At 35.5% G+C, this 15,562-nt stretch overlaps 1 protein-coding gene and 1 long non-coding RNA gene across 2 annotated transcripts; one reads left to right on the top strand and one right to left on the bottom strand.

The window, feature by feature from the left end:
- Positions 1-477: 477 nt before the first annotated feature.
- LOC110871575 (pentatricopeptide repeat-containing protein At3g04130, mitochondrial) lies at positions 478-3,731 on the bottom strand. Its single transcript, XM_022120257.2, has one exon. It carries the CDS (start codon positions 2,333-2,335, stop codon positions 824-826), a length of 1,512 nt encoding a protein of 503 aa, XP_021975949.1. The 5' UTR covers positions 2,336-3,731; the 3' UTR covers positions 478-823.
- A 6,195-nt stretch (positions 3,732-9,926) lies between these two features.
- On the top strand, positions 9,927-14,371 carry LOC110870706. The gene is made up of 3 exons (XR_002553192.2): positions 9,927-10,826; positions 11,777-12,300; positions 13,938-14,371. It is a non-coding gene; the product is annotated as an uncharacterized LOC110870706 (long non-coding RNA).
- Positions 14,372-15,562: the final 1,191 nt, after the last annotated feature.

Below are 15,562 nucleotides of genomic sequence, written 5' to 3'. Positions count from 1 at the left end.
ACCTTGCTGCTGTGGAATTACAACTGCTGATGGGTTGTTAACTATGGCAGGCTTGAAAAGACTTTCAACCCTTCTGATTGGACCTCTATCGAATCTCCTAGGAATCCCCTCTGGATGTAACTATGTTCCTAGGGTTCGGTCTCAAAGTATGTTCACCGGTTGTTGCTGAAGGCCGGTATGGGTTGGTATGGTAGGATTGGAACCTCTGGAATAACTTGATATACCCTTGGTTTGACCTTGTTGTGGGTTAAAGGAGTCAATATTTGGGAATGGGTGGAATTTGGGTAGTGGTTTGACCCGTTAAAGGTTAAAGTTTAACCCAAATTGACCCGCTACGCAAAAATTTGACCCGTTTCCCTTTTTGGATTAAAAAAAAAGCTACTTGGCCTGTGAAGGATAAACGACAACCCAAATTGACTCGTTATGCAGAAATGCACTCCTCCTCCTCCTCCGCTTTTTTTCTAGATCCGCCACTTATAATCATATGAACCATCTATATCATTTTAATGATTTTAATACAAACTAATGTTTTGGAATATGAAAACTGATTCAAACTGACAAAACGTCACAACCGAACCATTAAACCGCCAAACTAGTAGACTAGTAAAATCAGACGGTCTGGCTGACCCACCCACCCAACTTGGTCGGTTTGGTTTGTCGTTCCCCAAAACTGTAGTTAGTGGTTCGGCCCAGAATTTTTGCCAAAACCGGTCGAAACAGACATTGAACTCCTAAAACAATAACAAAAATACAAGAACATTACAGTAACACCATTACAGACTTACCATTTAGGGTCACTAGAAATGCATAACAAGTTCAATGATCAAGACGACTTCATCTGCTTCATATAACCTTCAATATGATCAGCAGCAACATAATTATACTTCTGCTTAAGTTCATCAACAAGCAAAGCACACGTATAATATCTCGGTGCAATATCTTTATCTATCATCTCCTTAAAGAACCCATACGCCCAATCGCATTTATTCGCTCGACATAAACCGTGGATCAAAAGAGTGTACGTAGCCAAATCAAAGCTAATATGATGCTTATTGACCATTTCATCCAACAGATTACCCAATAACACATCGGTCTTTCCCTTTCTAAAACACATCTTGAGTAAGGGACTAAACGACTGTATATCGGGTCTGCAAAGTTGCGAACTTTCCATCTTTTTTAAAACATTTAACGCTTCTTGATCCATACCATGATGACAAAACATTGTAATCATCGAATTAAACGTAGACGTGTCCGGAAAAATACCGGAACTCGGCATTTCAACCTCGAAAACATCAACAGCTTCTCGAACCCGTCCCGCTTTCGCTAATGTATGAATCAACGCGTTGTAGAAAAGCGTATCGGGCTTGCATCCAAATAACTTCATTTTCTCGGGTATCTGTAACGCTTCATAATATTCCTCGTTTTTCTTCAAATAACACATGATGGTGGTGAACGTTACAACGTTAGGAGGACAGTTTTGCGCTTGCATTTCGTCGAGCATTTCATATGCCTTGTTGAAGTTGGAATTGCGACAATATGATTCGATGATGGTGGAATACGATATAACCGACGGGTTATACCCGTACCCTTTCATTTCTTGGATAGTCCAATGTGCTTCGATGACCCGATTAACTTTACACCAACCGTGTACAAATATGTTAAACGTATAAGCGGAAGGCGCGATGCATGATTTTAATTCCAAGAAAATCTTACGAGCCTGCTCGACTTTACTTTCTTTGCAGAGCGTGTCGAGTAAAAGATTCATCGATTCGGTGTTCTTTTCCAATCCGAATTTACACAACTCGTCAAATATTATTACCGCATCTTCCCATTTTCCGGCCCCGCAAAGTCTTCTCATGACTTTTGCTATACTGCCGATTGTAACAAGATGACGTTGATTCATCTGCTCGAGTAGTGACATCATCTTTTCCATTTGTTTCGTTTTTCCTAATATGTCCAGCATTGTTTCGTACGAGTCTGATGACGGTGTGTATGTTTCGTGTGATTCCGCCCATTTAAACACGCCTAATGCAGACTTCCAATCATCTTTGAATCGATACAGTAACTGAGAAACAAGATTATGAGATATGGGTATCGTGTTACAAGCTTGATCTTGTAATAGAGAGTGAAAAACTTCATCGTAGGTTCGTCCAGCTTTAACCTTTGAAACGATTAAGTTGATGTTTTCTGATGAATCGATACTGTACTTTTCGTGATTGGCAAGTGCATTGCTGGTGAAATTTAACGATTTCAAACGACGACGAGCAGACTTTTCAGAGGGATAAACCACATAAGATCCAAGAACATAGATTTTTTTCACTGTGATTCTCGGCATAAAATTTTGTTATTTAGACAACTTAAAGTGAACATAATCCAAGTAAGCATTGGTAACATAGTTGTCAATAGCAAATAGCGGACCATAGCCATAGCAACGAAATAGCGCCTGCTATTTTATGTTTAGCGATAAAAGAGGTAGAAAAATAAAAACTATATTTAACACACCAATTATGTATAAAAGTGCTAAAAATATGCCATCACTAATCATCTAAATAAAAAAAATCCACTATTTATAGCACCTATATGCTACGCTAGGGGTGTAAACAAGCCCAGAGGCTCGAGAGCTACTCGTGATCGGCTCGGTTAAAAGCTCGAACGAGCCGAGCCTTAACGAGCTCGAGCTTGAAATAGAGCTCGTTTAGTTATTGAGCCCGAGCTTGAGCCTGATATACAAAGCTCGTTTAGGCTTGCGAGCCTAAACGAGCCCAAACAAAGTTTTAGTTTTTTTATATATAATAAAATAATGATGATGATAACATTGGCGAGCCGTGCTCGAGCCGAGCTTTGGCTCGTTTAAGCGATGTTGAAGCGAGCTCGAACTCGAGCCGAGCTTTTAGCTCGTTTGAGGTTGTTCTCAAAATAGCTCGAGCCGAACTCGAGCTTTAGGTTTTACTCACCAGCCGAGTTCGAACTACAATAAGTAGGCTAGAACCGAGCCGAGCTCGAGCTTTGGGTTTTACTCACGAGCTGAGCTCGAGCTCCAATAAGTAGGCTCGAACTGAGCCGAGCTTGAGCTTCATAAAAACATGTCGAGCCGAGCTCGAGCCTAGTCGAGCTCAGGCTCGCCCAGCTCGTTTACACCCCTACGCTACGCTATTTGCTATAGCTTTTGGCGCCATCGACAACTATGATTAGTAATGAAGTTGACCTGCAAAATCATGTTGTTGAATTCATAGCAGTAGGATAATTCGATAAAACACATTTTTACGGGTAGAGACTAGAGAGTACTTAAATGAAATGGCTTTAAACAAAATAATGGATCAAACATAGGTTCTAGATTAAGTAAATAATCAGGAAGACTACACCAATACAAGTTTACACTAGAAACATTTCATCGAACACCTTATGTGCAATATGCATTCCAACATAAGTATATGCAAATTCACATGCTAAACAACAATGTTAGTAACATGATTGATTAAATGAGCATAAATTAACCATTTTCGAGTAGTGAATGCACACGATTGGATCTTCTTACCCAGTTACCCGACAGATTCAACTCAGAAGATCGAATAAGACGGGTTCGGGTTTGTTGAATTTTGGTTCGGGTTTCATGGGCACGAGTACTTTGGGTTCGGGTTAACTCGAAATAGAATAAGACGGGTTCGGGTTTGTTGAATTTGGGTTTGGGTTTCATGGGCACGAGTACTTTGGGTTCAGGTTTAACTGCTTCTCAGGTTTTTTTTTTGAAAAAAATAAAAAATAAAAGTTCTTAAAATTACCAATACAACAAAACATTATACTGGTTATAAAGAGGTTTGCATACATATGAGTCAATGGTGAAACCATGTCAAGCTGCATCGGTCCAAGCTTTATAGTTCTAGTCATTTAATTTCCCAAACCAACTATTAAATAAAAAATACACATCACATCCAGTAAAAAACGGTTCACTCAAAATCCTTGAACCCTTGAAAGGAACAGGTGATAACGATATGCATAAGAAGTTCGCTATATTTATTAAAAACAACGAACTTCGGAATATGTTTGTTCAAAACAACGAACTTTGGAATATATTTGTTCAAAACAACCAACTTCTAATATATATTTGTTCAAAACAGCGAACTTCGGAAGGTCTTTGTTTCAGGATGTTTGCAGAAAACCTGCAACTTTTGCAGGCTTTTGCAGAATGTTGATTGAATCTCGTTGTTTCAAACTCCACTATTTATGCAAAAAAAAAATCACTCATTCTTTTACAGCCCACCTACATGCACTCTTTCTCTATCTTGAACTCCCCTATGCAAAAAAAAAAAAAAAAAAGAAAATATATTACAAAGGTGATTGCAAAGGTGTATATGTAGGAACTAGGATTGCAAAAAGATGTAGGTGTAGGAACTAGGTTCACTTTTTATTAAAATATATCACAAAATATATACTAACGAGACTGTCGTTATTCGTAGAAAATATGATAGTACAATCCGGTTACAAAACTATACAAAAAATAAATAAAATACAAATACATTGTACCAATCTTGATTCAAGTCGACGTATCTGGAAAACTTCAACCGCACCTTCTTGTACGAAACTCCGCTGCAAGACAAGCAAGAAGTCGTTGACGATTTTGGTTGAGAATTGTGTTTGACACGGGCCCTTAAAACAAATTTCGCGCCTCCTCAGACGGTCTGTTTCCAGGATACAACAACCGAAGCAGTAGTTGTACTCAGTGGCGGAACTAGAACAAAATTTTGGGGGTATCCCAATTTTTTTCCATACATTATACAATAATAAAAAAACACGATAATAAATAAAGTTAGACAAATATCTCATAGATTTCTCTTTTTCGTTCACATTATATTTTTTTTTTACTATGTATATAACTGATTGATAAAAGGTCAACGATCACGTACCCTTTTAATTCTCCCTATGGCTATATTGAAATATAAAAAAAAGCACGAAACTATGGTTATACTTAAATATAAAAAATTGCACGAAACTAGTATTTTTATCTTAAAATCTCTATTATGTTACAAATTATTTATAAAACTTTCTAAAATTCACAAAATAGTTGAAATAGTATTAGGTTGTAATAAATACTATTTATTAAATGTGTTAAATCAACAAATTAAATGTGTTAAATCAACAAATACTAAAATGTTTATATGTTTTTTTTTCAAAAACAAAATATATTTATAAAAGAAGGTAAAGGATCCTGTAAAAAGTCCATCTTTTGTAAGAAGTGTAAGAAATAATCTTGGAATGACAAGTGTCCCTCCTCTTAATTAATTCAAAAGGGTAGATTAGTAATTGTACATTTTTGTCATTTAATTGATTTACAATATAACTGAAAAAAAAAAACTGGCCATGAGAATTTTTAGGGATTGATTGTTTCATCATCATCTTCACGTCATCTTCTCCGATTTGAACACACATGCATCTCCGACCACCGTCACCAATTTCTTTCGTCTCCACAAATCATTCACCGTCATCGTCTTTCATCTTCGTCATCCTCATTTCTGATCGTGACTTGAATCATGGTCATGGTGTTTTAAAATATGGGAATGTTTTGTATTTTGATTGTCCAGATGTTAAAACACCATGGATGTAATCACAATACAATGTTTTCTGGATTCTAGATAAAACACTATGACTTGAATCATAGTCAATTTATCCAGTTATTTTAAAACACCATGCCATGAATCTGATTATACAATGTCTCCATATAAAACACCATGACTTGAATCATAGATGTTTAAAACACCACACCATGAACAATGTCTACAGATAAAACACCATGACTTGAATCATAGTCATGGTGTTTTAAAATCTGGGGATGTTTTTGTATTGATAAAACACCACGCCATGAACAATGTCTCCTGATAAAACACCATGACTTGAATCATAGATGTTTTAAAACACCACGCCATGAACAATGTCTCGAGATAAAACACCATGACTTGAATCATAGTCATGGTGTTTTAAAATATGTGAACGTTTTCTATTGATAAAACACTACGCCATGAACAATGTCTCCAGATAAAACACCATGACTTGAATCATAAGCGTATAAAACACCACGACATGAACAATGTCTCCAAATAAAACACCATGACCTGAATCATAATCAATTTATCCAGTTTTTTAAAACACCACGCCATGAATCTGATTATAGATCTATTTATGATAAAGTATGAAGAAATTTGTTGATTTTTTGGAGATTGATGACGGTTACCATATAATTCGCTAGTTACCATATAATTCGCTGATCTTTAGGAAGGTTGATGGGGGTTTTGAAACGGTTACCATATTTTGAAACGTTGGAAAAGTCACTATTGCCCTTCAATTTTTACATAAGGTCCTTCTAATTAAAACACAATTTACATTTTATACCCTATTGATCTCAACCATTAGATCAAATATCCAATGGTTTAAAACACTTCTTACCCTTCTTACATTTTAGACACTTTTTACCATATCCCTACCCTATAAAAGAATAATAATACAACAATCTGGATTTTATCAAACATAATAAAAGTAAAGTTTTACTATAATATTATTAGAACTTTACGATAAATAAACTTTACAAAATATAATACAGCATGGAGCATCTTAAACAAAAATCAATATAACTAAGTATTAATAAAATTAATATTATATTTATATATTTAAACTTGTCATGAACAGTATTTTAGTTTTATTTTCTCAATATTGTTTTTAAAGTTTTCATTATTTTATTGTTTTTTACATTTATTGATTTTAAACTTTTTTCATATAACTTTTAACATACAATCAAAGTATCTGTTATAAAAAAGAAAACCATAAAAATAAATGTGAGTCGTACCTGGGGTTGTTTGGTTTAATTCGGTTCAGTTTGGTGGTGCTACAGTGTCAGTTAATCAAAAGTAAAAACAATAAAAATAAATATCGGTACCGATTTAGATATGTTCAATCGCTTTCGATTTGGTTTGGTACTACAGCGGTACAATATCCATTTTCGAGAAAATATCGCAATTAACTAAAATAAACATAGAATGCAAACTAATCGAACCGATATCAACTAAACAACATCACTACTGGTATCGATATTCATTTTTATTGTTCTCAATTGATGTGATGTTTTCTCTTTCGATTACTATAGCAAGTGTCGGTACCATACCGAAACAAATTGGAAATTGATACTGACTGAATTCCCGCCATGAAGCGTGGGAAAATCTCACTATATATTGTATATATATGAATTGAATGTGGTAATGAATAATAAAAGAGTAACCAAGAATTTTTAAATAATTGATTTTTAATAGTATTTTATTGATTATACAATTTGACTGCATTCAGTATAGAAATAATTGTCTTTAATAGTATTTATTGATTATACAGTTTTATTACATTCGGTATAGAAATTATCATGTGTTTTATATCGACCGAAAAATAATTAAAATGAACATTGTATCAGCACCGATGTTGTTTTAAATCGGTTCAAACTGTCACAATACCGGTACCGATATTCGTTTATCGTGGCAGATGGAATTGTATAATTGATTTTTTTGAACCGGGAAACCATAAAATGAATCTATGTACCGGTACCGATGTTCGGTACGATAACGATACGATATCAGTTTATTGAAAGAGATAACAATAAAATAAATATCGGCACCGAAACCCTGGTTGTTAGTTCGTTTCACTACGGCAGCGGCACGGTATTCGATATCAAACAGTAAACCATAAGAATGAATGCATACGAGTACCATTGTTGTTCTGCTCAATTTGGTATGATATGGTAGCGATATGGTGTCATTGAAAGCAAAAGCACTAAAAATAGATACCAGTATCGAGACAAATATTGTTCACGATTCGGTTTGGTACGATAGCATCAAAGTACTCTTTTTCTATGAAAGATAGAACGCAAACAAACTAGGACAATATCATTTTATTTTCCTCATATTTCGTTCTTCCTTACTTCCACTTGTTAATATTATAACAAAAGTAACATAGGAAGTACAACCTATATATACCTACTCGTGCATAAAAAGAAAGTAATACACTAATAATAAAATAATAGATAATAACCATCCTTTCATCTTCTTCTATTTCTCTGCAACTTCAAACCTCCATAGTTGCAAACCTTCATACCAATTAGTTTGCAAACAAAAAAATCTCAGAATGTGTTTCTGATCTTCACTCTTTTTTCTTTAACGTGGAGTACTAGGGGTATCCTAATACTTGCTCAGAGGTATCCGATGCATAAATCGAAAAAATAAATAAATAAATTTGCACTTCATCAAAAAAGTTGAGGGGTATCTCGGGCAACCCCTGACCAAACCATAGATCCGCCCCTGGTTGTACTGCCGGAGATGGCACTCGTGCCCGAGGTTACACAGGGTACTTTGGTGTTCTTCATTTTGTAGGAAAATAATGAGTTATGTAAAAAGACAATTGAGAGAATACTCTTCTCTAAATTTCCATGGAACAAAAAGTTCTTTCATGTGTGTGTATTTCTCCATATTTTTTGATGATATCTAGAATGAACTGTCATCCTCTTCTTATACCCACACACATAAAGAAGCCATTAAACCTCAACTATTATTGTCATGAATTAGACAATTAATTCTATAATAAACAAGGTTTAATATCATTTTTAATGGATTTAAGTGGTAGTCAAAGCTTTCTTATAATTGACGGAGACTGGGTTGACTGAGTGTGACCTGCCTGCAAGCAAGTCGCGTACTACGCAGTCTTCGCGCCACGCGTGAGACATCCACCACATGTTGCGCCAAGCGCCGCGTGGAGTAGTACTGTCGCGCCATTGGTGTTCACGCCAATGGATGCGTCACTCGTGTACCATCCGCCATGACCAATGACATCCGCCCAAGGAGCGCGCATATCAACGGGATACCTCACGCCATCCTTGGGTGCCCCATAAGCAGACCCACACATAAGGACCTCACGCGCATATTGCGCTTTTGCCGTAGCCAATGACACGCATAACGAACTTGCGCCATGCGCCAACGCCACCCAAGGTGCGCCAGTTGCCACCCACCATGTACCTGACCACGCGCTCACGGACAAAAACACAAAGGCGTGTACGAGTTAGGGTGCTCTGCACCCTTTAGGGTCCCCACTACTGTTTGCCTTTAAGGTAACAATATACAAGGAGTTCAAGTTTCGATATCTCATTCATCTTAGCTCCATTTGGTACATAGTTTGGTTCGTTATGAAGCTTTTACAACGTAGAAAGCAAACCTATAAATAATAAATTATACAACACATATGTAAATATTATTATTGATTTCCAAAATATTTAGTGAAAAACTCATTTTCACTGAAATTTCCAACAGTAGGTTCAAGAGATATTCGGGCTATTGGACCTAGGGATGAGCATTTGGTATCAAATCCCTATCCTGTCCCGATAGCGACCCGATCCTGATCCCGAAAATACCATACCGAATTTTTTCGGTACCAGAAACGGTATCCACTTTTTGGCATTTTCGGTATCTGTATTTTCGGAATCGGTACCGGTAAAATACCAAATTTTACCTTGAAATATCGATACCATACCAATATATTTCGGTATCGGTATCGGTACCCAGTTTTGGCGAAATTCAGGATCGAGACAGTATCGGGATTTTTGGGATTGGGACGGTATCGGGATATTCGGGATTGGGACGGTATCGGGACGAGATCGGGATTTGCTCATCCCTAATTAGACCTGAACCGAACGATCAGACATTTCTGTTACTTATCGCCTTTTATTACAATATTTATTATTATTGTGTACTAACCCCCGATGCCTAGCGCGTTGTAGTTTACACTACACTAGGTTATGGGCTTGTAGAGACAACCCTAGCTGGGCCTGGTCCATTGAGGTTAGGGTTGCCCATATCTCCTATATAAGGAGGTCTTCACCTTATTATTCTGGTAAGAGGTATTGGGCAAAAACACTTTTTGTAGCTGGAGAAAGGGTAACACTTTTTGTAGCTGGAGAAAGGGTATTCTTCCCTACCAGCCGTCTCTACACCCCCATTTTTTCCTCTTTTCTCCATTGTAGATCTAGGTTCAAAAAGAAGAACAAGATGTGATTCTCCACCCTCTTAGAGAAAGCGGTTCGAATCCCTCGTCAGGTGAACTCGTGTTTCTTCATTGGTGCCCACCAATATAAACTCACAACAATCACATCTCTCATTTAACTCCTAGAAATCTAAGATCTGTGTTCTTGAGGAATTCACACATGAGATTTGTTCCAATCTGAAAAACCTACGTTTTTAATAAAACTCAGATCTGGGTTTTCTTTTAAGGACTATGTGGTTTTTTCCTTATCCACACCATAACATTTGTTCTATCGATGCCCTGTGGGTGATTTTTAATACACTTTCTCTTCCACTAAAGCTTCTTGTGACTTATTAAGGGATATGCGATAATTCTTAGATCCAAAATATTTGTGCTCAACCACTCATTATTGGGAGTTATTTAAAGTCAAATCAGACGTCAATGACAAAAGCTAAAGATGTTGATTTACATCTCAAATTCCCTTTCTATAAACTATTGTCGTATATAATTTTTATCATACTGCAGAAAAAGAAAAAAAAAAGAACTCACATTTCTGACTTTTTGTCATTTAGCCTGAGAGGCAAATAAAGCACATGAAACCCATCACTCATCTAAGTTTCAATTTTAACCTATAAACCTACAAAAATGTTGGTTAGCTAATCTTCAATTTTAACCTATAAGTTTAACATGAAACCCAACAGAATTTCCCTCCAAATTTCAAATTTCTCTTTCCATCTCCAAATCAGCTGATCTTCATCTTCTCTTCTTCATCATCGCAATCAATCGCTCAGGTCTAATTCTTTCAATTATTCTTTCAATTTGTGTAATATGCGAGTAAATTTATTAATAGATGTAATTTCTCAATTACGCTTAATATAAGTTACGCTAGTTGTGTAATTCTTTTGAGATTGATAGATGCACTAGTTTTCTGTGTAATTCGATGTAAATTGATTTATGCGTTAGTTTTCATGAGTTTTGTAGTTCAACAGATAGATGCGTTACTTTGTGTTTTAAGATTAGTCTGTAATTCGTTTTTCAAAACTAATAGATGCATCAGTTTTCATGAGTTGCTTTGAGATTGATAGATTTCTGTTTTGAGATTAGGCGTGTTTCTGTAAAATTCAAATTTATGTTGTTCACTTTCTGTTTGTTTTGAGTTTTTGTGCAATTTCGTTTTGAGATTGATTTGTGTATCTCTGTGCGTTAGTTTTCATGAGTGCTTTGAGATTTATAGATGCGTTACTTTCTGTTTTGAGATTAGGCGTCTGTTTTGTAATTCTTGACAGATGCGTTACTTTCTGTTTGGAGAATATGTGCAATTTCGTTTGAGATTGATTTGTGTAATTCTGTTTTGAGATTTGTTGTATGCAGATGCGTTAGTTTTCATTTAGATGCGTTAGTTTTCATGAGTTTTGTAAGTATAGATATATGTGGTACTATAGATGTAGATGCGTTAGTAGGATAGTGTGTCCCTAGTATAGATAATGTATATACTAGTTAACATAATTCCTAACACTCTGCTTGTTTTTATTTGAATCTCAATTCGACCAACTTTTGCATACAAAACAGTGTTAGGATAGTAAGTAATTGGTTTGTGTTCATGAAACAAACCGAAGTGATAATCTTGGCCTTGGTTTGTTGTCACTGTCATGAGTTTGTTTATGAGGATATATAAATCTGTAAATCCTGTTTATTCTTTATTGCTTGTTTCATTTACCTTTTTGTGTGAAAATTATGGCAGACACGGGAAAGAAGAAGATAACTATCAAGCCAATAACATTTAGAGACACTTTTCCTATTTCTGCTATCGGTCAACTCTCTCTCTCGACGAGACACGTCCTAGAACTGTAACTAATAGTTTAAAAGAAAAAGGCTACACACTTGATGGTGCATTAGGCAAGGGGTCTTTGGGTAAGGTGTATAAGTGTATAGAAGATGCGACAGGGCAAGCATTTGTTTGTAAGACAACGCTAACGCGAAAGAATGATATCGAGATGGCGATCAGGGAAATGGATATTATGAAGGGGTTGCCGGCGCATCCCAACCTTGTGGCTTGGAAGGATGGATTTAGTGACGCACATGCCATTGTGTTAGCCACGGAGTTATGTCAGGGTGGCACGTTATGGGATCACATGAAAAACAAGGTTTCGTGCACCGAAGAATTTTATGCCCCCGAGTTTTGAGTTTTGTGAGGTAAGAAAGAAGGTTCTGTTCACGGAACGAGAGGCCGCAACTGTGATGAGAGATATAATTGAAGCTATCAAGGTAGGTACACTTATTTAGTTAATGCAATTGCCTTTTTCTAATTCTAGTTTGAACAAGTAGTGATAGGTTTAAGTAGAAATAATGAACTACCAAATATATATATAACCGAGATGAAGTTATATTCTGAGAGAGTTAAACATAAAATAGTCTTGGCAATCAATGAAAGGCTTGTTTTTAATTGATTGATTAGGTATGTCACCAAAACGATGTCATGCACCTGGACGTGAAGCAAACTAGAAGGGTTTTTTCTTATTTCATGTTAAGGAGACAGACTTTAAATAGCAAACTAGATGCAACAGAAACAACATAAAATAAGGAAATAACAAAAGTAGTCTTATGACTTTATTCAAACTGGAATAGCTAAAAACCACCCGTTTTTTAAGCATTTTCATAAAACTGCATTACTATTACTATTACTACTTAATTTAAACCCCAATGTCAAGATGAATAGTTGCCAAAAACAGTAAGCCTGCAAATGGCACACTTTGTGTTTCTTATCAACCACTTTTTGATGCAATCTTCATGGTAGTTGTGTTTGCATGCTACCATTGTTCCAATCATATCTTCTCCTTGATATTCTTCCAGACAAATTACACAAACCTCATCATCGTCGTCTTTTTTCTCTTTCCCCGTCTTCACTGCATTTTGTATAGCCTTTGCTAAGTCATTACGAATCTGTTCCCACGATAATACAAGCCTTGCTAACCTCATAGATGAATCATGATTACGTCGATCCTCAAAATAGTCCAACGCTTCTCCACTTTCACTTTCACTTTCATAATACAAGAAACAGGCGCCGACTATAGTGAATATCATCTTCATTGTAATCACGGGCTATTGATTCTTCTACCATATCTGTATTGGTAGAGATGCCGATTAATACATCGATGCGATCTCCATTTACAATTATGAAAAGCCTTGATGCTCTATGTACAATACTGTAAAAAGACATTGCACCTAGCTGTAGCTATCACTTGGATTTTATTTACCAGAGGAGCACAATACAATCGTTATGAAAGAAACGCATGTAGAATAGGAGACATCTACAGGTCGATTATTAGGGTTTATACCTGGGGCGGTTTTTGAGTAGGGGTGAGCATTTTGAGCTAACTGACCTGACCCGATTATTACCCGACTTGACCTGAGAACTGAACCAACTGAAATACAATACCTGATTTAATGCCCTATAGACATGGATCGGTTCCGGTTATATTGTTATCGGGTTTCTCGGTCCAACTATATGTTACCCGACCCGACATATTAAACATTTACCCCCCTTTGTTGAAGTTGTTGTACACACGCAAAATCATAACCACAACATGAAGTTCCTGAACACACGTAAATCACGGCCTCAACATGAAGTTCCTGAACGATCATCAGCCCCATTTTTGTAAATTTGTTTCATAAAACTAATCGAACTACTGGTAATGTTATAGTTGTTCATGAGTTTTTGTGATCCACTAAGAGTTGACCAAAATTTAATACATTGGTTATTCTCTATCTAAGACCTGGTTATGTATGAAACAAATCGAATCAAATTCTGATTAAAACATGTTATTACTTTGTTGTATTCGATATAAATCATTGTATTGTTTTAGAATTTAATACTAATTTGATTTTGTTTAATGATTTATTAGGGAAACCATGTAACTCGTGAAGTGAAGCAGCAAAACTTGCAAAAGTGATGAAAATCTTGAAAAAGGCAACAACTAATTGAAGATTTATTGAAGAATCATATTTGTTGATCGAACTAGTATTTAAATCAAATATACGTTAGTTATAAATTGCTAATTAGGTTAAATTATGCTGCTAGGCTTCGGCCCAATTTAGTCTGTATAATTGTTTCTCGGTCCAATAGGTTTATATCGGTTCTTAGTAGTTCCCGGCCTGGAACCAACCTGACACCCGATATACTACAATTATAGAAACCGAACAAATACCCAAATAACTATTAGGGTCGGTTTCAGGTACTATACGATTCGGTTATCGAGTTCCAGTCAGGTCAGACCTAATTTTGCTCACCCCTATTTTAGAGTACATGCGGCTTAAAAACATATAAAGTTATGTTGCTATTTTTCACTATTGATTTTCTTTATTTTATAATAAGCTATTTTGATTATTTACTCATCATAAATCAATACAACAACAATAACAGTAACAAAGGCAGACCTACCAATAATGTTGGGTGGGCGGCCGCATAATGTTGGGTGGGTAGCCGCACCCCATAAAAAAAAGAAGTTTTTAGTTTTAATTTCTGTCGAAAATCTCAACAGCACCCCTTGAAAATTTGCAACTGCTCCCTTAGAAAAAATATATTATGAATTTATAAAAAAAAATAAAAAATAAACACTGATTATTATGAATATATAAGTATATAACACAATTTATATAGTTATTCTTTAACCACTTATTTACTTTATTTAACTCAATCTACAATCTAATTTTATTAACCCAACTATCCAAGCCCAAAGATTGTGTGAACTAAATAAAATAACCCAAACCAACCCACCCATGACCCATTCGAATTCCAAATCCCGCTCCAAAAAAGACGCACAACGACTACAGTCTACATCGACTCATGACCAAATGAGTTTTTTTGGCCGGAAAATGCAAAATTCCGGATGTTCTTAACAGTTAACATTATTATGCCAGAATTCCGACTTAGAACGAGTATCCTTTCTTTATTGATTTTTTTTGTTGTTTTATGCGGTGATTAGAAGAAAAAAATAAATGTATAAGGGTTTGATCTTTTTATGTTTTTTGATGTTTTTTTAGTTGTTCTAAACTTTTAGTTAATGATTTTGTTGTTTTATTTTAAGCTTTGTTTGGTTAAATAATTACTAATCAACATTTAAAACTAGGGCTTAAATGTTCAAAAATTATGGACTGTGATATTGGTTGAATATAATTGTTTATTTTGTGTAATTGTTTAGTGTTGTTTTATAAACTTATGGAGCGATTTATATGTGATAAGAACCATGAGTATGGAAGTTATGACGCGATTTCTCAAGAGAAAAAAAAGGTTGATCCACTTTTTCGTCGGATTCTTCTAGTTAAAGACCAAGCTATGTTTTTTTTGTTGTATTTAATTATTATGAGATATAGAAGTAGGGATGGTTTGAACTTTGATGATTTTTTTTGTTTTTTACTTTACTTACTTATGATGTGTTCACTGTTTTATTTCAAACTTTGTCTTTTAATGTGATAGGCAGTTAGGAAATAGGGTTTGATTGTTTGAAAATTGAAATTGACCCAACCCGAC

The sequence above is a fragment of the Helianthus annuus genome, chromosome 8, assembly GCF_002127325.2.
Source record: "Helianthus annuus cultivar XRQ/B chromosome 8, HanXRQr2.0-SUNRISE, whole genome shotgun sequence".
Lineage (NCBI taxonomy): Eukaryota > Viridiplantae > Streptophyta > Magnoliopsida > Asterales > Asteraceae > Helianthus > Helianthus annuus.
The sequence above is the reverse complement of the archived record's forward strand: the minus strand, read 5'-3'. Positions and strand labels throughout refer to the sequence as shown.